The 26,834-nt window shown below is 34.9% G+C and overlaps 2 protein-coding genes across 2 annotated transcripts; both read right to left on the reverse strand.

Annotated features, from left to right (window-relative positions):
• Positions 1–715: 715 nt before the first annotated feature.
• On the reverse strand, positions 716–10,176 carry sec11a (SEC11 homolog A, signal peptidase complex subunit). Its single transcript, XM_056478879.1, has 6 exons — positions 9,982–10,176; positions 9,458–9,567; positions 7,603–7,752; positions 3,558–3,677; positions 1,161–1,218; positions 716–1,083 (listed from the first exon to the last, which is right to left on the reverse strand). The coding sequence occupies exons 1-6, from the start codon at positions 10,030–10,032 to the stop codon at positions 1,033–1,035; spliced, it is 540 nt and encodes a 179-aa protein (XP_056334854.1). The 5' UTR covers positions 10,033–10,176; the 3' UTR covers positions 716–1,032.
• A 2,091-nt stretch (positions 10,177–12,267) lies between these two features.
• Positions 12,268–26,705, reverse strand: znf592 (zinc finger protein 592). The gene is made up of 9 exons (XM_056478140.1): positions 25,861–26,705; positions 23,502–25,698; positions 21,270–21,448; positions 20,983–21,156; positions 20,748–20,892; positions 16,755–17,012; positions 16,531–16,643; positions 16,299–16,440; positions 12,268–13,505 (listed from the first exon to the last, which is right to left on the reverse strand). The coding sequence occupies exons 2-9, from the start codon at positions 25,683–25,685 to the stop codon at positions 13,041–13,043; spliced, it is 3,660 nt and encodes a 1,219-aa protein (XP_056334115.1). The 5' UTR covers positions 25,686–25,698; positions 25,861–26,705; the 3' UTR covers positions 12,268–13,040.
• Between the last annotated feature and the right edge of the window lie 129 nt (positions 26,706–26,834).

The raw sequence follows: 26,834 nt of genomic DNA on the forward strand, positions 1-26,834 counted from the left end.
TTCTAAACTAAAGCTGTATATAATGTAATGAGTTTATTATCTTGTAATAAGCTTAAATTTGTTAAAGGTAGTTCACCCAAAAAATGAAAATTTACTCACCATTTATGAATCACAAGTGATTCAAAACGTTTTTGAGTTGTTTTTTCTTCTTCTGTTGAACATATTATCATTTATGAAATAATATTTTGAAGAATTCTGAAAGCCAATAGCTATTTACATCAATTGGATAAGAAAAAAATGCTATTGAAGTCAATGGCTACTATTTTCCCCCAGATTTTTCAATATATCTCTCATGCTGTAAATAACAATAACCAATGAAACCATATTGGAATTGTTACCATTACTGAATACAAAAATTAAGTGTTTGTGAACAATAGCTGAATTATCAGATACTAATCTAAACATGGTAAAATGACTTTTAAAAGTTTTTGTTTTCAAGAAGCTACCATTTTCTTTTTCTATTAAAAAAAATATTTATTTAAATGTGCCACACTCTCCCCTTATAGCATTTTTTGAGTGAAAGCCCCATACTACAGTTTTCAGGGTACTAGCATAAAATTTTTTAATAAAACATTTTAAAGGTACATAGTTATAGGAGAAATAAAATTTTATTTTTTAATTTAATATTTTCTGGCTGTTGTTTAAAGGATATGGCTGTGACTCCTAACATAATACAATGATGCAAAATGACTTTAAAAGAAAGAAACTAACACACTTTCAAAATTGGCTGAACATTTTTATTCATTACAAAATTTGTAGCCTTTAAGAAAGAGTTACACAGAACCGGATGTACGGAGCACGTACAGCTGTAAAGTCAAATCAAACAAAAACCGAATTTGGTATGACATGGAAAAAAGGAACAAATACAAATTCATCCAGTACTCCTTGTGTTTGCACTGTCACTGAACAGAGAAAATGATAACTTGACCTTTATCTCTAAGAGCAAGTGCAGGACCTTCACAAAAATAAACAGCATAAAAACATGTCACAAAAGGGATGTGCGTTCCCTGACCACGTTTCTCTTGAAATTCTTCATTCTCTGTGTACCAAAACAAACAGCCCCAGCAAACAGAGCACTGCATACTGTCGAAATGAACAAAAAACAAGTGTTAGACCAAATGCAAAGTAGGACATTCTTAATTCAATATTTCAAGGATTACCTTAAATTTGGGGTAGTCGTTCATCAAAATTGTGACAATTCCAATGTAAGGCACAAACCTGTCAGAAGAAGAGTGATAAAATAAAAAATACAAAATTTCCAATGTTATAGGGGAAAAAAAAAAAAGTCAAACACTGCGTCCCAAATGATACATTATACACTATGCACTACTTGTGCACTTACACGCTCAAAAGCATAGTATATGAATTTTAATGTCCCAATTGGAACACTTTTGGTTTTGGAACGTTTTTTACTAATGGGAAATTCAAACCGTTTCCTAGATGATGTTTGACAGTTGCAAATTTTGTGAATGCAGGGCTCGAAATTAACTTTTGTGCTTGGCAGCACTGGTGCTCCTAACTTTAAAAATTTTCGCACCAGCGAAAATTGTGTCGCATTAACAAAATTAATTACAAAACTAATTACCTGCTTTTACCTGCAAACTCTGTCTCACTTTACAGTGAATGCTTTAGACATTTTCATAGTGGACTTGAACCCAATGGAAGTCTTTTATCCACTCTTTGAAATGTGTAAATGGTGGATTAACATTCATCACATGATTACTAATCAGATGTGGCATTATTTGTAACTTTAGGCGGTTTCTAGAACAAAATCTGTCATTGTCGTTTCCATTTTCTCATCTTCAGCGTTTTATATTTTCGCAGTTGTAACTCCCTGTCATCTGTTGGCTGAACGCATTGACTAAGTGATTGGCAGCTGATATTAACCAATCCATTCGAGTTCAGTTATAGACTTGTGGGCCAATCAGAAAAGCTTGAAATCGGGGCAAGCATTGCAGGCTTTGTTTACGCAGCAAGTTACAGTTGCAGCATGACAACGGTTTTAAACTATTCCTGAGAGTTGCGTTTGGCATTTCAGGTGCTAAGATGCATTCTGCGTGAATGTGTCCTAAAACATTTTGCAGTATAACTGGTCAAACGGCAACAATATTATGCATTTGCACAAATGCTCCCAAATATATTTTGAGGTCCCATAGATAAAATTTTGGGTGCATATGTGACTAAAATGGTCGCAATTTCGAGCCCTGGATCGTGATAAATGACTAAACTACCAAATAGTACCTACCCTGGGTACAACCGCATTCACCATCAGGAGGAGGCATAATCACTTACGTAGGATAATTTTGCTTTCACAATGCATTGTAAATATAGTAAACCAACATCAGTGCTCGATAGCTCCGCTAGGTTTGTCACGATACTGGCATTCGGCACTGAAATTTTAAAAACGTCCATTTCCCGCAAATATTTGTGCTCTGTATAGCACATTCTTAAACACAGCTGGTAAACCATTGTGTTCACATGCTCAACAGAAATGACTGTGATTGGCCGTGAAGGTCATCAGTCCACCTCTGAGTGTAAACACAGATACAGGCACACTGGAGCGTTTCAAAGTCACATCGATCAGCTGGTTTGTCTATAAGCTGACATACGAGCAATGTGCTGATGAATTGTGACTTTAAAATGCTCCAGTGTTCCTGTATCTGTGGTTAAACTCAGTAAACAGTGGTGAGTTCGATAAACTGATGACCTTCATGGCCAATCAGTCATTTCTGTTGAGCACGTGAACAAAATGGCAAATCAGCGCCATTTAAAGTCCACAAGAAAACAAAACGTACCAATTGGTTTTGTTAGCTCGCATTGCTAGTTTTGTGGTGAACAATTCATCTGTGCATGTTATTAAGAAAAAAAAAAAAAGAGTTTGCCCTTCTAATATTTAACTGAAATCTTAAAATGCCCTTCCTGTTTGATTTCCATTAAATTATCAGATTATGTGATTTTGAGGTAATGGGAATGGCTAACATACCTAACCATGCTGGTTCAACTGTCAGTTTCAACAACAAACAGAAATGGTAAGCAGGAGGAGTCTGTTAGGTTGTAATAACTCTTCTAAAATCCCTTTCCCGATCTGACTGAATGAAATGCCTACTTTACTACATCCATTCAGCGTGTGGTAAATTCATTTAATATTCTGTTTCTCTAGGAACTGCGTCACAATACGAAAAAAAAAGAACGATCGCAGCTTCCGGTTCATGAGGACTTTAAAAACGTTCTCAACAGACCTCAAATGTTAGTGGGAAATGGATGATTTTAAAATGTTTGTATCGATTGGTACCGAATTCTAGTATCGTGACAACTCTAAGCTCCGGCCCTTCCACTACGTGAGCAAAGCTGCAGCCGTTGAGTGATGTTAAATAAATGCACCATGCGGGATAATTGCACTTATTCTTTTTAGAATTAAACAAATATTTCAGTATGAATGCACTACTTATATTATTTACACTACAAAGTGGCATAGAATAGTGCATAATTATGCAATTTGGGATGCACCTAAACATCCAAACAATACAAAAATACAGCAAATTGGGTTTTGATCGTACCCTCTTGCTCTGCCCACCACATCCTTCTTCTCCAACCAGTGCTGTCCTTGCTTATAAAGGCCTCTGTCATCCACAGAATTATTGTCACCTTTCGTCAAGAACTTGATATCGCCATTTTCTCTGAAATTAATATAAATTAATGTTACTGGAAGGAACAAGGCATGACAACCAACCCTATTACACCCAACATGCTACATAAAAGTATAATTAAGCTGACAGGAATGCAAACTCATTATGGGTGAAAAAGAGTGACAGATGTGAGTCCCCCACCCCTGTTAAAAATGGCAGATGTGCAGCTTTGTTGTTACGTCATTGTTATTACACTGGTGTTAGTTACTTTCAAAGCAAACAAACCAGAGAGCCCTTATCTGTTGCTTAGAAACGACTGTTTTAAAGGGTTAGATCACCCAAAAATGAAAATTGTCATTAATTACTCAGTCACACGTCTTTCCAATCTCCTGAGACCTTAGTTTATCTTCAGAAACACAAATTAAGATATTATCAGAATCAGAATCAGAAAGAGCTTTATTGCCAGGTATGTTCACACATACTAGGAATTTGTTTTCGTGACAGATCTTCTACAGTGCAACAGGATTACAGAGAGAGGACAAAAAACAGATAATAAATATATTTTAAAAAATAGAAGCAAGTAGTGAATGCAATATACAAATTGACAAGTGTATGTACATGTTTATTACTATTATAAACAAACTGAGAGCTCTCTGATACTCCATTGATAACAATAGTCCCAAAATATTCATAGTACAAAAAACATTATCAAAATACTCCATGTAACTCCAGTGGCACTTGGTGTGCCAAATTTCTTTAGAAAAAGTGTGTTGAATGCCTATTTCTTCTTTATTACCTTAGGTCAGTGTGCGCACTATGTGTTTACTATGGGCAGTACAGTTTTAACCATTAGAGTCAGCAGCGCAACATGTAAACGTCTTTTATCCATAGCACAGTAATGCACAGTAAATCCTGGTTTGATATAGGAGCAATGGTAAACAAAGTTTTTTTTTCAGTTTTCATGGCACACAAAATTGTTCTTGGAACTTCATAAAATACAGTTGAACCACTGAAGTGACATGGCATGTCTTGACAATAGGCATGGGCCGGTATAAGATTCTGATGGTATGATAAACTTAGATAAAAATATCACGGTTTCATGGTATTGTGATCACTGCTCGAAAATATATTCTTTTTTTAAATGTCTGGGTAAACAACAAAAGCTTTTTTCCCCTTTGAACACAATATATTTTACTTTGAGAAACATTTAAAATATTTTGGAACAGTAAACATGCCAGGCTAATTAAAATAAATCATTGACTTCTGCTGATTTCATTAGTTTCAAAAACACAGATTTCATTACAATTTAAAACAACATCCTAGGAAATATTTTCTGCTAGAGTTGTCTTAAAAACAAAACAAACAAAAAAAACTAAACAAAACAAACTAACAAAAAACTTACATATATCATAGGAACAGAATTACAGAAAATTTTGGCAATATTAAAACCTTGACTTTTTCAAACCACGCTATACCTTGAAAACGGTTATCGTTCCATGCCTATTTGACAATGTTTTTGGTTGCTTTTCTGGACTTTTTTTTAATCAGAGAGCTCTTGAATTTATTTTAAAATATCTTAGTTTGTGTTCTGAAGATGAACAAAGGTCTGACAAGATTGGAGCATTAGTAATTTATGACAGAATGTTCACTTTTAGCTGAACTACCCCTTTTAAAGTAAGCCAGAAAAGTACAGATTCTATGCATTTCACTGTAAATATTCATATTGACTAATTAGTATGTGCTCTGAAATTGCACAGGTTACACGTGGCCAGAATAACAATACTGTTTACTTGAATTCATCTGAAAGATTAAAAGCAAATGTCAAAATTTTATAATAATCTTCATTATTTTACATGCAAGGTAAAAAAATAAAATAAATTCACCTCGATCTCTGTGGAAAAGATTTCAAGCAATGTGCACTGTAAAAATGCTGGGTTTCACACAATTCCTTCATATTGGCTCAAGACAAATAGATTAATTAAGTAACTTAAGATTAGTAAAGTGACTTAATTGTTTTAACAGATTGAAATGGATTGAACATAAAACAATTAAGCTGTCCCAAAAAATAAATAAGAATTGTATTGTTTCAACTAATATTAAATAAGTAGTTTGATCATGTAGCAAAAGTCTTTTGCTGCGTCCCAAGTTGCATACTATCCATCTTAAATAGTCTATCTGAAAATCTATCTTAATATCTGAAAATAGAATTAGTGTGTCCCAAATCGCAGTATGTTGAATATAGTAGGCCAAAGGTTCCCAGATGGTTTACTATTTTCGATCAAATTTTTCAGTGTAGAAGCTTCCATACTCTAACGGCTGATGTTGCCCACAGTACATTGCATGTTGGACGTGAATTCGATTAGAACTACAATCTCGGGCGAAAAGTGTAAACAAACTACAAACATGATGGACCCGCGAGACTAACTGTCAAGTAGGCTTCGGTAAAGATGTTTGTATGACTGTTAATTAATATCCAGCCAACTGTAAAATATTTAAATCGCGTTTTCTGTGTTATATTTCATCTGCAATATCAATACTGAACTTATATGAAGACATGTTTGGACATTAACATCTGAATACATAATTATCCAAAGACATGAGGAGATTTCTTTGCATATAAGACTAAGAGATTAACCTGCTGCTGCTTCTTCAGTAAGGTAGGAAATTAAATATGATAGAAATGTGGATGATTGAAAGGGCTCATAACTAAGCCACACAACGATCTGTTAACGAGGAAGTCGTATGTCCCAAAGCTTGCATACTCAACACTCAAAAGTATATTTTTTTCCTTCATAAAAAAGTACATACTTTTAGGGAGTAGTATAAGTATGCGAATTGGGAGGCAGAATTTTTTTTGAGTGAGGGTGAGATTAGTGTAAAGGGATCGATCAATTAACAATTAATTAATTCACTATTTACTCACCCTACCTTTACAGCTTTTGTTTTTAACATTATCAAAACACAAAATAGTTTTGATACAAGTGAAGGGTGAGTAAATGATGAGAGGATGAAGTGAACTACCCCTTTGAGCTCAATGATACTGTGCTGTTTTGTCGCACATAAACACTAATCTTTGACAAGTTCTTCACAGAGCCCCATTTTGGATCCAAAAATGTCAAATTTCACTATTAGCATCCCTCTAATGTAGTGTCACTCAAAGAACAAACAAAACAAAAGCATTTACTTTGTAATTAAGTCTAATGGAATGCAGTTAAAATGACCATATGATATTATTTATGAGCAAGGCAAATAATATTTCAATATGGGTTTTTGTTTTTAATATTTCTAAGATTTATTTAAGTAATACCACACGAGCCATAGAGCTGCTTTGATGAAAAATGGTGCAAGTGCAATTGCAAATGCGATATTGATTTTATACAAGAGCTGAACAAAGTTAGTATTGAGTGAGTTACGTTTTAAAACAATATTGTCTGTTTCTCTTCTGCTGTTTTTGCCAATGAAAAAAGTTATAAACAAAATCAGAGCAAAACATTTGTGTGTCTCAGAGCACCTCGATAGTATAGTTTTCTTCATATAGATTTGGGATTTAATTTATAATTGAAGTACTCGAGTGAACCAATGATTCAACAATCCATTCATAAACACATTCACTTGTTTTGTTTCTAAATGAATGAGCTGTTTTCAAAGAATCATTTAAATAAATATATGAATCGCTAAATAAGAGAAACCTCACACCACCTAGTGATGGTTTTATGGTCATATTTTTCCATGACAGGCATAAACAGCCAAGGTTTTAGCACAAAAACAAATGATTATTTATCAATGTCAAAAAATACCTCAAAGATATGTTTTATTAAGTTAAAATATTATGATTTTCTTTGACAATATTTTTACAAAACTATAAGAAATGATATCATAACTTCCTCCAAGCTAATATCTTGTAAACATCTTTTCTGTAAACACTCTGTCATTCTGGAATCATATGCATTGTTAGTGATCTTGCAAGCACACTTACTTTTCATGAATTTTTAGGACTCTGTGTACAATGGGAATTTCTCTTCCCTCAATCCTGAACACAACAATCTCTCCAACTCTGATTGGATCTTCCACACGATTTGTGAGAAAGAGGAGGTCTCCTCTGTGAAACGCAGGCTCCATGCTTCCACTACAAATATAACCATATTAACAATTATATTTCACTTCAGTAGACAATAATTCGATTTTGAAACTCATCAGTTCATTTTAATATTGCTCTTGGGGAGATCTGAGTCAAGCATAAAAAAATTTATAAATAAAATGATATATATACTCTCAATAAAAATAAAATGACTACCATACATTTGTACCAAGATTTGGAGAATAACCTAAACACTAAAGATGACATTTAAAACCAAAAGTGAATAAACCAATTTTGAATGTGAAACATTCAGGTTGAACAAAATCAGCATATTGAAAAGTTACTCACAATTACAATGTGTAAAATCAGTGTGATAAACTGTTAGGCCTGTCACGATATCAATTTTTTTGTTGTACAAAATATTGCACGAAAATATATTGCGATAAACGATATTATTGTCATTTTAAGACCATTGAAAGATAAGAATATTTAATTGCAAGTATTTTAACAACTTAATAATAAGGCATTGGAATCAGAAATTGAAAATGCATATCCTAAATAAATAATAATAAATGTTAATAATAAAGTGCAAGGTAAAGTAACAGTGACTGCGATATCTGCTATCAGCTCTATTTTCAGTTGTACGACACCCACATGAAAATATACTATAGTAATTTATAGTAAATACTAGTGTTTTTTAACCACACTGACACCTCCAATAGAGCTAGAAATGTTGCACAATCAGCTAAAATGTTGCTAGAATGTTTTTTTTTTTTGTATGGGCGATATATATTGCATCACCAAAAATGATTGAGGTCATGTCCATGTGTTGTGCGATATGTCGATATATTGATTATTGTAACAGGCCTATGAAATGTGTGTTAATACTTAAAATTATTTCTTACACTCAAATGTTGATTCACAAATTGAACTCGGTTGCACTTTACAGTTAAAACCTGTAAAGTAGGGCTGCACAATATATCATTTCAGCATCGATATCGCAATGTGATCCTATGCAATAGTCACATCGCAGGATATATGCAATGATTGAGTCTGTATTATAATTCATCATTCATGTTTGTTTTTGATTCCTGTGATTGTATAATGACCTTAAAAAGCAATCAGGCATTAGAAATCAGGCATTTTTCAATTGTATCTTTATCTTGACTGTATTTATAGATAGTTATGCATGAAAATACTCACAACATACAAATACAGAAATGCACTGCAAACAGCAGACCACATTGAAAATGTGTTGGGGGACCCCAAAAAGTTTACAGATAGTTTATTAGCTTTTATGGACATGCATTCCCACTGCAGAATCATCCCAATTGATCTAACATTATAAATTTTCCAAATATAGATATTAAGGTATATAGTGAAATTGTATTAATATACAATACATATAATATACAATTAATATTAATATTGCAATACATATTGCAAAATAAAAAAATAACACAATGCTAGATTTTTCCAATATTGTGCAGCCCTACTGTAAAGTTAACATAATATATCTTTTTAAATATCAGTAACTTTTCTGCAGATCTGTTCTTACAATGCAGCAAGCCACAACACAAGCATAAAGAAACTGCAAACATGATTCATTTCTTTTCTAGTTTGTTTTTGCTATAAACCCATAATGACACTTTAGCTTTTATCTTAAATAATTTAAAATGAGCTTTAATGTACACAAAATTACAACCCAGCACAACAATGGATCATGTAAAACATAAGAGCAAGATCACATTACCTGAGAACAACAACAATTGGACTCTCACTTCCAGTTACAACCATCAAGCCTTTCCAGATCATCAAGGCTGAAGATACAATCATCCCAAAATTCAGCACCTGATAGTAAAGCTGAAAGACACAAGGCATGATGCTCAGACGGCTATTTCTGTCTCCAGGTATCATTTTCACATTTCAAGTTTTTTTGTTTGTAAAGATTTTGATTGATGTAGACTTCAAATTTTCAGATCTCTGGTTTTGCAGTGGCTTAAAGTGAAACTGCTGTACAACAGTTAACGTTAGCAGGGAACAACAGAATAGCAGCTGTTATAAAAAAGCGATTTTCGTTTTAATTATTTTCTCCACCAGCACAAAACAGCATTACATTTCAAGTAATTCAAACCATATTGTAAAAGTATAACTCAAAATAAAAAGCACTAATGGAGAATATATATGTGTGAAACGTTAAAGCCGCTGTCATTCAGGCTGACGTGTAGTAAAGAGTGTAGAGGAAGCGCCGAGCTAACCGGCTAAATAAACACATACCTGACGCTTATTCATTCGCCGCACATCGTCGAGGAAGTCTAATGATAACATGTTGTCTGCAGATTAAATATGCCTGGTAAAAGTCAATCGAAACAATTGCAAAATTTAGATTTTGGTGCAAACGTTTTGCCGCTACTGCTGTAGTTAGCGGATACGCGGCGACTCTTCTGGTTGCGTTACTTCCGGTAAGAGAAAGGAGGGGTGTTGGGGGACACGATTGGAAAGGTGGCGATGGGTTGTCGTTTCTTTTTCAAACAGTTACTTCTACAGCACATTAGATAAACTGTTATAAACGAATAATTATATAAATATATATAAAGATGTCATTGAGATATGAACTATTCAGCTCTGACTAGTAGCCTATGTATTTAGTATTTCTAGTAATAGTTATTCGGGTATACTTTTTTATTTTACTTAGATGCTATCCTAGTTCTTGATTTGATAGTTTTACATAATAATTATATACTAGTTTTTAATTGTTGCATACCAGTATTTATTCATTAGGTATTAGTCTTCCTAATATATGTTTGGCCCGAGGAGAAATGGTTGTGTCCAACTGAGCCTGGTTTCTCTCAAGGTTTTTTTCCTTCACTTCCGTCAATTGGTGAAGATTGTTCCTCGCTGGACTGACAGTTTCAATTTACTAGAACTTCTATGTTAAGGTGCTTTGACAATCTACTTTGTAAAACCACTGTATAAATGAACATGAATTTAATTGAATATATTAAGTAATTGTGCCTATGAATAGATTTTTTAAATATAGATTTAATAGTATTGTCTAACATCTAGTATTTGGAGTGATGGGTCCCTGACAAGTCAGTTTTATTATTACTAGTAACAATTTCTATCTAACTAGTGACAACACAAAATCTTATGTTTTGAGTTGACTCAAACGGCCAGTAACTATTCAATTAAGTGAAGTTTATTTATAAACTAATTTCTAGAGGATCACATGCTTATGATTGGCCATGGCTGCTCCCTCATAAGCTCAAAATTGATTCTCCAATCAGATGACTCATAACTCACTATAAATAAGTTTTCTTATCTCAATATCTTCGTCTTCAAGACATATCCATATCTGTCATTAGCCAGAAATAAGCCAGGGGGAGTTCATCGAGATCTACCTGAGCTTAAATTCCCCTCTCGCCCTGCAAACGGGAGGGAGCCCAGGACTTGAGGAAGTTCAAGGCTCTCTTCTCAGACAGCATGCCAAACAAGCTTTATTATCAATTATAAGCTAAGTGTTGAAATACTGTCTATTGGCTAATATTTAGTCCACTAAGTACTAATAGCTCATCAATAAGTACTATTATTTAGTTAATAGTTATAACTGTCTAACAGTAGTAATAACTGGAATGGGAACTAGTCAAAATCTAATAGTTGATATCTCAATGACAGATCTAGGTCACACTTTATTTTAAGGTAGCCTACAGTTCTCAGTATTAATAAACCATTAACTATGACCTTTGCCTACTGATTTGCTGCTTATTATTAGATATTAAGGTAGTTTCGGTATTAAGAGATGTGGAATAAGGTCATGCAGACTATGTAATGTAAATAAGAACTAATAAACATCTAATAGTTTAATAATAAGCAGGTAATAATGGTACCTAAAGTATTACCTCAGATCTCTTTAGGCAAAAAAGTAAATATTATAAAAATGAGCATTGAAATACTGTACGTACCAGTATCTGCGCAATTGGGAACACCTGGTTTCCCCTCTATAAAAAGCCAGCAGTGTTTTCGTTTGGAGAGCCGTGCTTTTGCTCCTGTTTATTTTATTTTGTTTCTTTCTAGCTTTAGTCACTATTTGATTTTTGTTAACCTCAAGTGAGCACTTGTTTATTCTTTAATGTTTCAATAAATATTTTTTGATACCAAACCATCTTGTGTACTGTATGTCCTCCCTTTAATTTGTCATTACCTTTGAGCCGGGTCGTGACGTTATTTGATATTTCAACACTACATATTGTACATATTTTGTTATATACTGATAAAATACTAGTATGCATTTCTTTTTTTTAGTTTGAAAATTATTTATTATTTTTTTAAGATTTATTTTTGGCCTTTTTGCCTTTATTAAGTTGATAGGACAGTATTTCAGATAGAAAGGGAAGTGGGAGAGGGGGTAGGGACAGGAAATGTCCACGAGCCGGAATTCGAACTCAGGATGCCCTGAAGTGCTACTGCACCATATGTCAGCGTGCTAACCACTAGGCTATTGCGCTGACAGTTTGACAATATCGGGTATCGAGTACCCAAAATCGAGTAAAGCCAACTCTAGAATTGAGTCTTCGATGTCTTTAATATGCATTTTTTCCATTTAAGCATTTACAAAAGTGCTAAATTTGATTGTAAGAATGGCTCATTGAATATAAACGTAATTGAAACTAGTAATTCTACATGGAATGAATATGAAAATATACTTTCTCTGAGTGCAGATACCTGGGTTTAAGGGAATACCTTTCAGAATAATGTAATCTCCAAAGTAGCAATACTGTTACAGATGTTTAGCTTCGTGATACAAGCACGCTACCTAATAAATATAAAATAAACATCATCAGTCATGCCTTTCTCCTTCAAAACCAGCATTAACACCACCAAAAAAATGACCATCCATGGTTCTCAATTCTTTTTTTGGTGACCCTGAAAACAGTCGACCTATTACAATTGCTTCGCTTATGGCTACAATGTGTAACATACATAACACTTTCTGGATTGTAATGGACCCAAGACAGATTTGACATGGTACTTGAACAGAAACATTATAACACACTGACATGATGCTTTTGCATTACACAATAATAAATTATGATTATCCACATATATAGGATGTACAGGTATAAGCAGTAAAAAATGATTGCATGAACAGATAAGTTAATCCAAATAATGCGGCGTTTTAAACATTATTTCATATATGCGATATATGACATGAGATAATATAGAATTTCACTGTAAGGCAACATGTTTGCAGTACCATAATTATCAGCTGCATAATCAGTAATCATTTGCTTGCAATTAAGTTGATTAGCAGCTTTCCATAAGAGTCGATTCTTTTTTCAGGCCTTTTTATCTTCTAGTCCACTGGTTTCTGATGTCTGTGTGTTGTAATCAGTGTCTGTGAGCTCATTGTGGAGTCCTAATAGCTCCTCTGCTGTGGACAGGCCAGTTTTATTTCGCAAAAGAGGTACAGTTTTATCGCTCAACTCTGTAGAGTTCTCTCGTTTTTTTCCATCTTTAAAGTCTTCATGCTCTTCTGGTTCTTTGACCTTATGTACAATGAAGAGGTGTCTGCTGAGTGCTAGCTGAGATGTGAAACAAAGGCCACAGTGCTGGCACTGGGGTGTGTTGCTGTCACTTTTGTGTTGAGGTATGTGCTCCTGAAACTGGGACTGGGCTTCAGCGGTAAAGCCACATTTGGCGCATCGATAAAGTGACTTAGCTCGCTTAGATGGGCCGTTGTGTGATGTTTCTCCATTTCCTTTCACTCCATCTAGGTGTTCTGCTCTTCTCTTTTTTGGCCTCTAAAAATGAAAAATGTAATTTCAGTGTAAATGCATTGATTTAAAACAAAACATGGGGTACTACAATTTTTAAAACATCAAAATAGGAGTTAATTGGAGTTTCTGTGCTCAACAGATATGACTGTGATTGGCTCTGAATATCATTCCTTCACACAATTGTTCACCAGGTGCAAATACAGAAACGCAGACACTAATAAATTTGATATACTGAAATCACTATAATTGAGTAGTTTTTTCTCTAGAATAGTTCTTTATTAAATAGAGTACATTTTTAGTTGACAAGCCCCACCTTCTAGTGGACATGTATCTGAAATGTACAACAAAAAGTACCTTAAGAAACATATTTAAGATTAGGAAAAATGCAGACAGTGCACTCTAGTAGATTAATCATTGGAAATGTGCAACCAAATGTACCTTGAGCAATGTATTTTACGTTACAGTGCATCCGGAAAGTATTCATAGCGCTTCACTTTTTCCAAATTTTTTTATGTTACAGCCTTATTCCAAAATAAATTAAACTTCATTTATTCAAAATACCCCATAATGACAATGTGAAAAAAGATTTTTTTTTAAATTGTTGCAAATTTATTAAAAATAGAAAACCTGAAAAATCACATGTACATAAGTATTCACAGCCTTTGATCAATACTTTGTTCATGCACCTTTGGCAGCAATAACAGCCTCAAGTTTTTAATAATATGATGCCACAAGCTTGGCACACCTGTCTTTGGGAATCTTTGCCCATTCCTCTTAGCAGTACCTCTCAAGCTCTATCAGGTTGGATAGGAAGCAATGGTGTACAGCCATTTTCAGATGTCTCCAGAGATGTTCAATAGGATTTAGGTCTGGGCTCTGGCTAGGCCACTCAAGGACATTCACCGAGTTGTTGTGAAGCCACTTTATTGATATTTTGGCGGTGTGCTTTGGTCACTGTTCTGCTGGAAGATGAACCATCACCCCAGTCTGAGGTATCATCCCTGACTAAAGCCCTTCTCCCCTGATCACTCCAAACATCTTCCACTTACGGATGATGGAGGCTACTGTGCTCATTGGAACTTTCAGAGCAGCAGAAATTTTTCTGTAACCTTCACCAGCCTTGTGCCTCAAAACAATCCTGTCTCGGGGGTGTACAGACAATTCCTTTGTCTTCATGCTTGGTTTGTGCTTTGCCATGCACTGTCAACCCTGAGACTCCAATTAAGCTGTTGAAACATCTCAAGAATGATCAGTGGAAACAGAATGTACCTGAGCTCAATTTAGAGCTTCACAGCAAAGGTACATGTGATTTTTTAGGTTTTTATTTTTAATAAATTTGCAACAATTTCCAAAAATATTTTTTCACTTTTTTATTTGAGGAAATAAATGAATTTAATCCATTTTGGAATAAGGCGCTATGAATACTTTCTGGATGCTTTGTACATTTAAAATAAAAAAATGTAGCACACGTATTTCCAATGAGCCTGGGCTATATGTTTGACATCACAATGCAACAGATGGGATAAAATTAGATTTTCCCAATTTGTAAGTATGAAGGACCTGTTTTTTAAAGTTTTCACTTGATCTTTATAGTGCAAAACTTACTTAATGGTGCTGTATGCTAAGTTAGACGAGTTTTCGATTCTTCTAAAGCATGAAAATATCATAATATGTTTGCAGATATTTAATAAACATGCCAAGTGAACATTCTTGTTTAACTGAAAAACAATTCTCAAGTCAGATACGTGCCGGAACCCTGTCTTTGTTTTGGTTCTTTTAACCCGCCCAGTGCCATTTTAGCCAATTATATTTCAGCATCCCGGGTTGCCTTGGTGGAAAACCGTGCATTTCATTCATTCAATCAGAAAGGCTCACAAAGCATGCGTGACTGAAATGCGACCTCCGGTGGACAGTAGCAGACTCCGAAATGAGACGCAAATTTAGAGTCCCACATGCGGTTATCAATTAGCAAATTATATAAATAATAGGAACGTAATCATTAGGTGAGCAGGTTACATTGTAATCCTGTGTCCCAACGACATATGCAGTGATGAGCAATTTGGCTGTTTGCACCAGATGAAACACGACATAAATTTAAATAAAGCCATTCAGAAGCACAGAATATGCACTCACTCACAAAATGGTAAGGTTTATAATCAGTTTAATCCATATTAACCCTCTTTAACATTATTAAATGTAGATGCTGAATCACTCATATGTGTTCAGTTCTAAAGTTCAATTTCAAACAGTTTATTGTATTTTGAAGATCTGAGGTGAACTATCTGCTGCTGCTTTCAGTAATATGGCAATAAATGTCATGTAAAATGGCATTCAAACTCACATTATTAGCATTTAACACTGAATAAAGCACATAGGGTGTACCTGAGGTGATCCTTGTAATTTTTCTGTTGTTCATCTGCGAGAAATATAAGCCATATCTAATATATCAATTCGAGGAGTTGGTTAGGCTCCTTTTAATATGTAAAATATTCCTTCTATAGTGTGCCGTTTCTTTTAGTTAGAACACGGTTTAAATCACCAGCTTCTGTCCTCAATCTGGCAACCTGCGCTTTTGTTTGTTTTGATCCAGGAGTGCAATGCCTAGTCCAACCACTGTGTGTCAAACTTACATACTGCACTTTTAACTGAACAATTTTTGAAGTCTATATATATTAATATTGAACACACATTTCTGTAATATTAACTGTGAAATTTGACAGTTATTCGTTCTAAAAGTGTTACTGAAAAATAGGTACAGTGACAACACATGCTGCACCTAAGAAAAGTATATAAAAAACTTATCATACTTATGATTACCTCGCTTCTGATTTTGCCCACTTCCTGAGATTCTAGCTTTGCCATCTGGCTGAAATCTGGATTCTTGACTCCATGCATCAAACTGATGTGATTCTTTAGCAAAGAGTGTTCTGTGAAGGATATCCTCTCATTTGTGCAGTACCTTCAGAATTTTTAAAGACAGATATAAAAGTGTACTATTAATATAGTTCCCAAAAAAATTAAATAAATTAAAATAATATAGGGGTTTTACCAGCATGTATAAACTTTCTTTTTCCCATTGTGGTCATTACGAATGTGTCTTTTAAGACTCATAGGTGAATTGAAAGACCTTTCACATAATCGACATGGTTGCCTCTTTAAAGACTGGAAATCAACAGCAATATTCAAATGTAAAACAATCTTAAATCACAAACTAAGTCAATCAGATACAAAATCCCTGGTTAATCATTTGCTTTTTGACTAGAAGGGTCTCACCTTTCCATGGCTGGTCTTCATGTGACTGACATAAGTCTCTCTGTCAGGGACCCAGAGGAGACAAACTCCACAGGTCCAACCGGTATTCTTCATGCCAGCTTCAGCACTGGACTTTCGTGCAGTGGAGTTCTCCATTTCCTTCACATAGGCCCCATTACCAGCTTTGGTTAAACTTGGTTGGAGGTTTTCTGGCGATGACGTGTCTGTCTCTTTTGAGCTTTTTTCTGCTTCACCTCTGAAAACGCCACCATGAATAGTCTGCAGATTTAAAAAAGATGATTTATTTCAATAGATGAATAATAGGATACAGGACTTTAGATCAGTGATGAGATTAGATGAGACATCTTTTGTGTTGTGAAAGTACAATGCCATTTGAAATTGTGGTCCCAGATTAAAGTCTAAAATTAATGGCCTGCTCTTTGTTTCCATAATGCAACAAAAAGAAAGCAAATCTCTCTTGGCACTTTCATTCTGTAACAGTATTTTACTAAAAATCCCTTTTCTATTTATTATTACTTTTTGCCATCTAAACAGATTGCATCAAATGACAAGACAGTTTCGTAGACAATAACTTTTGTTTAAATGTAAGCTTAAAATAATACAGCAGGGTTTACAGATATTATCTGTTGTTAAAAAGTAATTGTAATAACCTGGTGAATCAACCATCTCTCTTTTTCACAAAAAAGAAAACTCTAAGAACCTTTGGGTCACTCTGAATGACCACCTGTCATTTGCACCCCCCCCCCCCCATCTCATCTAAGACTTCTTGAATAAACGCAATGCAAAACATGCTATCGAACTCATGCATCGGCAGGGCCAGGCAGAATATACAGATTTTTTTTGTTTTGCTATTTCTGTGCAGAATTTCATGAAAAAACTGGAGGTTTGGAGGTTTATGCGGAATGAATTCAAGAGTATAGAAGCTGAAAATGTAACAAAGTAAAAAAAAATACCTCCTTAACTTTTATTTAAAGTTTACAATACAAATCTGATTAGAACCACTTGTAAGAAAGCGAAACTAGTTCTCTTATAACACATCCACTAAAAACAGAAAGTATGACTTTAATAATTGTATTGTAGACAAATCATCAAAACATTTGCATAATATTCAACAATAATACTAAAATTAAATGCTCTGTATGTGGGTATTAGCCATAGCTTCCCGCTCATTTCGCAGTACATTTTTAAATTTTAGTTTCTATATTTAATTCCTTAAATGCACTAGCACCAAGATGCCTATCTGTGTTAATTCAATTGCACACTCCATCAAGGGTCCTTAAATGTGCTGATCAGTTACTTTATGCTCTTCCATGCACAAGGTTAAAAACCAGAAGGAACTGTGCTTTTTACTTTGGAATAATTGGCCTCTCCATGTTAGCCAAGCCAAAACCCTTTCTGTTTTTAAGTTTAGTCTTAAAACTAATTTCTACTTGTTGGCTTTTAACACCATATGAGAGTCTTATCTCTGTTATATTTGTCCATTGTATTAAACGTTGCATGCTTCTACAGCACTTTGGTAAACACTTGCTGCTTTTTAAAAGTGCTTAATAAATAAACATTGACTTGACCTGAAACGAATATAAAAATATACAAGTAAATAAATAGATCAAATAGCCAGTGGCGGAAAGAGTACTGAAAAATCATACTCAAGTAAAAGTTCCATTACTTACCCAAAAATGTAGTGCAAGTAGAGTAAAAGTATCAATTGTAAATATTACTCAAAGTATGAGTAGAAAGCAGTCTTTTTTTAAAGTACTCAAGAGTAATGAGTAATACGCTGTGTGAATGAGTATTACATTTACATGCAATTTGTGCATGTGTGTAAAAAAGTAACATTCTGTAGTGCATTTAGGTATTAAGGTCATTTGGCGATTTCCATCCTCATACAGTAAATGTCCTTCCTCTTCTCATCAATGACATGCAGTCTAAACAGTCTCTCAATCGTTGCATGTAAAGATTTTGGACATCTTCTAGGACACTAGGTCTAGGACCCATGTCTTGAGGTTGTTCAGTATGACGCGATTTAGTTTCTATATGCAATCTGATTAAACAGGAATCACAGGACTGATTTTTCTACTCAGCCAATCCGCATAGATAAGAAAAAATAAAGTAGTGACTGCAGGTTAAAGGAAAAAAAAAGTAAAAGTACAGGTACTGCACTAAAAATGTACCCAAGCGAAAGTAAATGTACACATTTTTAAAACTACTCGGTAAATTACAATTCCTGAAAAAACTACTCAATTACAGTAATTTGAGTATTTGTAATTTGTTACTTTACACCACTGCAAATAACAGGCTCGAAAATCTGTGAAATTCTATGGGGGCAGATTCTGTGTGCGACTGTACATCACATCCAGAATGCTATGCAAATATTTGATCCATGTGGCTTAAAGTGATTTTCAGAAATGTAGGTAAACAAAACATTTACAAATACAACAATTTCTTTTCAAAAATTTTTCCAAGTGATATTTAACTGAGCAAGGAGTTTTAATAATTATATTTTTTTCTAGAGAAAGTCTCTTTTTTGGGGGGTTTCTGGAATTATTTTTTTTTTAAACGTTGAATGTCAATATTTTTACCCACCTTGAGAAATTAATAGTTTTTGATTGGCTAATAAACAAACTACTGTTGGTCATTGGCTTGCATAATTAACCCAACCTACATAGCCATTTAACTGCACATTTAGCTGAATATTAGTATCTTGTGAAATAACTAGTACAATATTACATGCTGTCATAATGGACAAAAGAAATGAGTTACTAGGGCCCAATCCCAAATCTATTTTTTACCCCTACCCCTTGGCTTAAGGGGAAGGGGCTTCAAATTTTACCCCTAAAAAAATGGGACAGCATTACAATACCTGCACACATCATCATATGTCACCATGATCTCTTACTTCATATGAGATAGACGATCGATCGCGACTGCAGTAGTTATTCCAATTGCATTATTTTTTGGTATTTATCTTCAGGAAATCACTGAAGGCATATTTATGTTATCATAACCATATAATGTGGCAATAAGCTCGTAACTGTACTGTGCATTTACATCATCCCATATTCATCTATGTAAATGCAAAAACAACATTAACATTATACTAGATACTGTAAAAAGGTCATTCCCAGTCACTAGACTTTTCTGACAGGGTATTCGAGTGTCAGATGTTAAAGTATGTTGTGGGATAATACAGAAGTTATTATTATAAATAGCTACATTTATTTTTTTTTATTGTTTTTTTTTAAAGCATGACGATAACACATGAACACTATTATGAATGGATTAAAACATATGCTTGTTTGTTGTAAAAATTCATAATAATGACAAAAAAAACCTAATTTGTGCATCTCCTGACTTCTGTGTGCAGCCATTTTGCCGTTGTAGATGGTGTACTCTGAGAAATTTTCCTACTCCCTGGTTTCGAGTGTCGTCCTGAAAAATCTCTGTTTCAAGGGCTATCTAGCCCTTCCCTTCAGCCCTACGCCTTCAAGCTAAAGGGAATTGGGACCCCCCTTACCCCATTATGTGAATGCGCAAAACGAGGGATAGGGGTAAAGGGAAGGGATAAGGGGTAGAATTGGGATTGGCCTAGAAATTACTTATTAAAACTGCTGTGTTTAAAATCTGCTGAAATAAACATCTACCTGTTAAACAGCACTTGTGAAATACAAAAAAAACTAAACAAAAAAACTATTTCAGAGAAGAATTAAAAAGTCACAGCACATGTCAGGTGATAAAAAAGTGACAATTAAAAATACGAAAGTTTATTAGAATTATTTGCGAGCATACATGAAGTACACAATTCCTAGCATAGAGCTCTAAATTGTACGCTTGCCATCTGGTGATCTGGTCTTTAAAGTTACATTTCTTATGAACATCTGCTAAACGTCCAAAATGCAAATGTCTCTATAGTGCCAGACAATATGTGCACAGAAATATTCCCATTTACACAGTCAGGCACTGCAGTGACCGAACACATTAAAAGCATCAACGCACCTTGAAATGTTGCACCAAAGGCAGTTTCTCTGGGAAGAGAGAAGTGCACTCGGGACACTTGAAGACACAAATGCGATGATGAAAATGTTGGTACAACAACTGCTTCCGTTTAAAGACCGTTTCACACGAGCATTTGTAGATCACCCTGCACAGAATGAACAACAAGTAACTAACTCAACACAATTCTAGGAACACAGTAAAATGTACGCTATAACAGATCAATAGATGCACTTACTGATGGTTGGGTTCGCTGCCACCATGCTTGTTTTTTACATGCATCAGACAGCCATCATAAGATTTGAAGGCTACAGGACAGGTTGTGCACTTATAAAAGACCTCACAATGCTTCTCCTCAATGTGACTCTTCAAGTGGGACAGTGACATGAAAAGCATTTCACAATGAAGACACCTGAAAGAAATTGCATTTGAGTGAACCAGAAAGAGCAAGAGACGACACAAAAGACCTTCATAGTCTCAAAGCGGAAGTCCATTGGTCTACAGGTCACAGTTCAAAGTACTTACGAGTACCCAATTTTACGGGTATAGTGAAGACAATTCTCCTTCACATGCTTCTGGATGTCCACTGAGCGACTGAGTGCTCCACATTCAGGACAGCAATAAGGGGATTTGTGTGTATGAATGCGCTGATGGGCCCTGTAGCTGCACTTGTTGGGTAGCAGCATTGAGCAAACCTTGCAGATCTGCATTTAAAGAGAGAAATATATAAAGACCATTAAAAATGCAATTGTCCAAAACAAACCACTTAATGTACTTTAAAACACGTTGGCAAGCACTTTGAAATGTACGCATTTTAAAAAAAAAGTTTAAAAATGACAATCATTTAAGGGTAATAGTTAAAGAAGAGACTTCCCATTTTTAGTGGTTATTTAAAAATAAGGAAATAAAGTAGATTGTGAGTGTGTGAATTTCCAAGCAATATTTAACAAAGCAATCTAATTTTCCCATTTTATTTTTACTTCTGGAAAAAGTCTTTTTTTATAAAATACTTTTTAAGGTTACATTATTAGTTTGTTTAGGATTTTTTTTTGATTACCTACAGAACCTCCAGTATTTCAAGAGTTTAACAAGTACAAGTAATTTTACTATTTGTAACATTAATAAATATACATTTTATTAAGATATTTTAACAATGAAGACTATGCAATCTAATTTCACATTTGATAATTCCTTTACTGTGCCTCAAAACTGTTAGGCTCCCTTAATGACCGTAAAGTACTATTTATCCAATTTGTATCTTTGTTCTGTTGTATTTTTGTAATTGATTATAATATTTTATGCATGATTCACTCCTCTACAAAATCACCCCAATCAAACTAAAATGTTGATTTCTTTCCAAGTAAAGCTATTCAAGTCTTCTGGCGAATCTGAATTCTTATTGCAACATATAATTGAGGAAAAAATATGTCAAATTCTCCGATATCCTGCAGACTAATATATATATATATATATATATATATATATATATATATATATATATATATATATATATATATATATATATATAAATAATGTAATTGAAACATCTGTATATAACTGACCTATTTTATATACTATATTTAATATTTTGAAAAACGTCAAGATGAAATAATTATCATTCATTGTTATTTAGTGTGACAGATAATAAAAAATAAACAATATATGTATTATGACCTGTAATAATTTATATAAAAAACTATACTATACTATATTTAATATTTCGAAAAACGTCAAGATGAAATAATTATCATTCATTGTTATTTAGTGTGACAGATAATAAAAAATAAACAATATATGTATTATGACCTGTAATAATTTATATAAAAAAACAAGTGATCACAATAAATTGTATTCTGTTTTAAATATCTGTAAACTTGCTGAGAGTTGAATGACAGTTTATTTGAATTTCAGGCCTGTGACACTTATACAGCTGAAGTCAGAATTATTAGCCCTCTTTTGATTTTTTTTTTCTTTTTCAAATTTTCCAAATAATATTTAACAGAGCAAATAAATTTTCACAGTATGTCGGATAATATTTTTTCTTCTCAAGAAAGTCTTAAGTGGTTTATTTCAGCTAGAGTAAAAGCAGTTTTTAATTTTTAAAAAACCATTTAAGGTCAAAACTTTTAGTCGCTTTAAGCTATTTTTTTTTCCCGATAGTCTACAGAACAAACCATCGTTATACAATAACTTGCCTAATTACCCTATCCTGCCTAGTTTACCTCATTAACCTAGTTAAGCCTTTAAATGTCACTTTAAGCCGGATAGAAGTGTCTTGAGAATATCTAGTAAAATATTATTTACTGTAATGAGTTATTAAAATTATTATGTTTAGAAATGTGATGAAAAAATCTTCTCTCCATTAAACAGAAATTGGGGAAAAAAAAATCACAGGGAGGCTAACAATTCAGGGGGACTAATAATTCTGACTTCAACTGTATATCAAGTCTTTTATCAAAGATTCTTATTATACATTCGGTGAAAATAAAGAACAAAAATTTAGTTAAAAACGATGATTCCACACATGTGTGTAATGATTATATGTATGCTCAGTCCATGGACATGTGCAGGACCTTGACGACCAAATCAACAATAGAGAACTACAGGACTGTATTTGTGCTGCTCGAGAAAACTAGAGTATTAGCCTAGCATAACATAATAGTATGTTCTGTTGTCTTCTCAGATCCATATGTGATCTTCTTTTTTATGTAGGTGTAACTATTTTTGGTCTCCAGTAGCTAAAAAAAATTCACTCACCAGTCCTTCATCTTCTGACGATTTTTGATAGTGTCCTGCAAGTGCTGTATAGTCTGATATTTGTTTATTACACTCCAGACATTTAGATCCATTTCTAATGACATTGTCAGGATAAAGTGGCAAGACCACTTGGCCTTTGGACGTCTCTGTGGTGGTGGTCCCACAAGGTATCTGAATTGCAGACTGCAGACTAGTCTTGGTGGGCACCAACATCTGGTCAACAGCGATGGGCTTCATAAACAACTGAGTGCACTGCATCACCATTCCTTTGTTCTTGTGATCTCGAGCATGTGCCAGGAGGGCACATCTGTTAAAAAACACCAAAGTTTTGGAGCAGTGGGTGCATGCGACTTCAATATGCACACTCCTGCGACTGTAATGGTAAGTAAGACTCTTTTCCAGCCCAAATGAGTCTCCGCACTCTAGGCAGCAATAACCTTGTGTTGGGAGCTTGATGTTGGTGCCTGGTGGTGGACTAAGGTTGGGAACATATGTTGGCACTGGATTTGAATAATTCAACAGTCTGTTTAAGGTTCCAGCTGCAGTATTTGGAACAACAGCTCGTGTGTTTGGGGAGACTTTTTTAACTTGATGCACCAATGGTACGGAACTACACACCATTGACGATGATAACTGAGAGGGCTCCTGTCTGTTTGTGGAAGATCTTGCTGTAACCGAAGCAGCCACGCTATGTGGGACTAGATTTAGGTTTGCTAGGTGTAATGCCTTCGGAAGGTAGTTTGTGTTAGCAGAAGAACCAATCTGAGCAGAAGAGGCCTTCCTTTGGTGGGTCCCACCTTCTGTTGTCTTTAAAGCATGACCATTATTTTGGATTTGAGGTGACTTTGAGCTCCTTACTGATTTTTTGCTGCCTGATAAAGCCATCTTTGAAGCCTCCTGACTTCTATCTTCAAAAATGACCTCTGAAATAATATCATTTGAACGATTCGGCGGCAATGTTTTCGAGAAGGCCTCTTCAACTGAGGACTGAGATGGTGATGACCCAAAGGGTGACGTCAGATCTTCGGTTTCTGAGTCTGGCAATATGCTTGTGACGGTGCGTTTGATTTCTCCAGATGAGGTTTTGATTGTCTTTATTCTGACTCGTGGGATGGCTGGAGGCGAGCCAGTAGTGACAGCTGGAGATGCTTTACCACTGCTGTCACTGCAAATACTCATTGGGCTGTCAGGCTGCTTTGTGAAGCGTTTCACCACCTCCAGAGGACTTTTTGGACTCCTTGGGGATATGGGTATTTTTGGACTAATTTTCACTGTCTCTTTAGGGGTAATTGGAATGTCCTTTGAATTAATATGCGCACCTGAATCTTTTTTAGGATTTAGGGCTGCCAAAGCATCAATACAAGAGGATAATCTGGATGTATGAGCTTTGACGCATGGACGGGAAGGGGAATTTGTCTCTAGGGTTGGATGTGTATTTGTTCTATAGTCTTGGCTGCAGTCACTCTTAATTGCAGAATCATCATTTTTGCCAACCAGGTCATCTTTGAAAGATGAACTATCAGACTCAAGATCATCCACATCTTTTGAACTGCAGTGACTGTCATTGCATGTGGAGCTGGGTACATCTGCTTTTTCAAGATAGTCTAAAACAGGAACTGTCGATGATGTAAAAAGTGAATCAGATGAGAAGTATGAAGTCTCGACAGATTTTGGACAGTCGTCGATTCCATTGCTCTGAATATCTTCAGATTCTGGGCTAGAAATAGGACTAAACTGAGGCACAGATTCTGACAAAGTGGGACCTTTTTCAGGCTTGTAAGGGACAGGAATCTTTTCCAAGGAATGATTTAAGCTTTCTCCATTGACAGAAGAGCTATCCAACCTTGAATAGCTGGAGGGATGCGTCTCCAGTGAACACACAGAACTTTTGAAGCCATTTTGTAAAAGGTGCCCCAAATGAGGGCTCTCCTTCTCCACAAGGTTTTCATAAGAATTCTGGCGGCTGGTGTTCTTCACTATAACACTGACAACAGGAGCATCGGCTGAGGGCACTGGATGAGGAATTGAAACTGTAGTATCCATACACATCTCTGAGTGCTTAAGGTGTCCCTCTCCCTCATCCTGATTCCCATGAATGGCCTCTTTGGCATCCAGACTGGTTGCATCAGGGATGTCAAAGGCAGCCAAAAGATCATCAAAATCAGGGGTCTTCATATCACCCATGACTGAAGGCTCTCTAAAAAGAAGAAATAAAGCTAATTATTTGTACATATATAATTTCCTTTAAAAATATTTATTGTCCAAAATTGTATACATAATAGCATGGCAAATGTTGTTACATTTCAGATATAAAAACACTGAATAACAGTGATGCTAAATACATAATAATAATAATCACCATTTGATTTCTGGTTAATTCATCTCAGCTGTTGTTGGTTTCCATCAGTTTTTATGGTCTGCACCTTCATCTGCATTGTAATGATCCTTCGTGGAAATTCCATAGCACCAGTCCAACTGACGCAAACACTTATTTATAGACACTCTGAGACCTTTTGTAAGCATTTTAACTTCGTAATACTGTAATTGACATAGCTACACTATTTTTGTTAAGCCAGTCAAACCTAACGTTACCTTGCTACAGTCCCATAGCCTGTCAACCTGGCATAAATTGAGTTATCGGAGAATATGTCTTAAACATGCAGAGCACATTTTTTCTAGCGTCACGTATGAATACACAAACTAAATTTCGGGAGTTACAAGCTGTTTTGTACGATGATGTCAGAAAGGTAGCTTTAGCTTATATGCTAACTGAGAAAACAAACCTTCGATAAGCTAGTAAAACATTTAATAACATAACCTCCAGTAAAATTGATCATATTTCCCTCCGTAAAACACAACCTGACATTTCTACCGTGTTTATTACTTGTTAAAGCAGAAATAGAGTCATTTTAAGGAAATCAAAGCGATTCGTGTTGACAGAAGCTTTAGCTGTGCAGTCTGGAGCGCGCTTCTCTAGCTGCTTGTATCCTGCCCTGTAAATAACGCAAACCTGCGGTAATAACTCAACAGTCTACGAATCTAATGCAAAGCACGCCTTTTAAAGCAGCCTTTAAATGCCATGCAAGTGGATAAGCAAGTCAGCGTAAGGTAAGTTTAATAGGTGAGGTTTATAAAAGTGAGTTGTTTACAGTTGCGTGCTGCCTGCTGCTAGCTAACAGCTCTCTCCCCTTCCTGTGTGCGGGAACCCGCTCAACGCCACATACAGGCTGTGTTTCAAATCCTTGCTAGCAGCCTACATATACAGCATTTTTACATAACATCCCCGACGCTTGCTAACAGCCTACACAAACAGCATTTGAAGACAACATCCTT

Source organism: Danio aesculapii, chromosome 18 (genome assembly GCF_903798145.1).
Source record: "Danio aesculapii chromosome 18, fDanAes4.1, whole genome shotgun sequence".
Classification (NCBI taxonomy): Eukaryota; Metazoa; Chordata; class Actinopteri; order Cypriniformes; family Danionidae; genus Danio; species Danio aesculapii.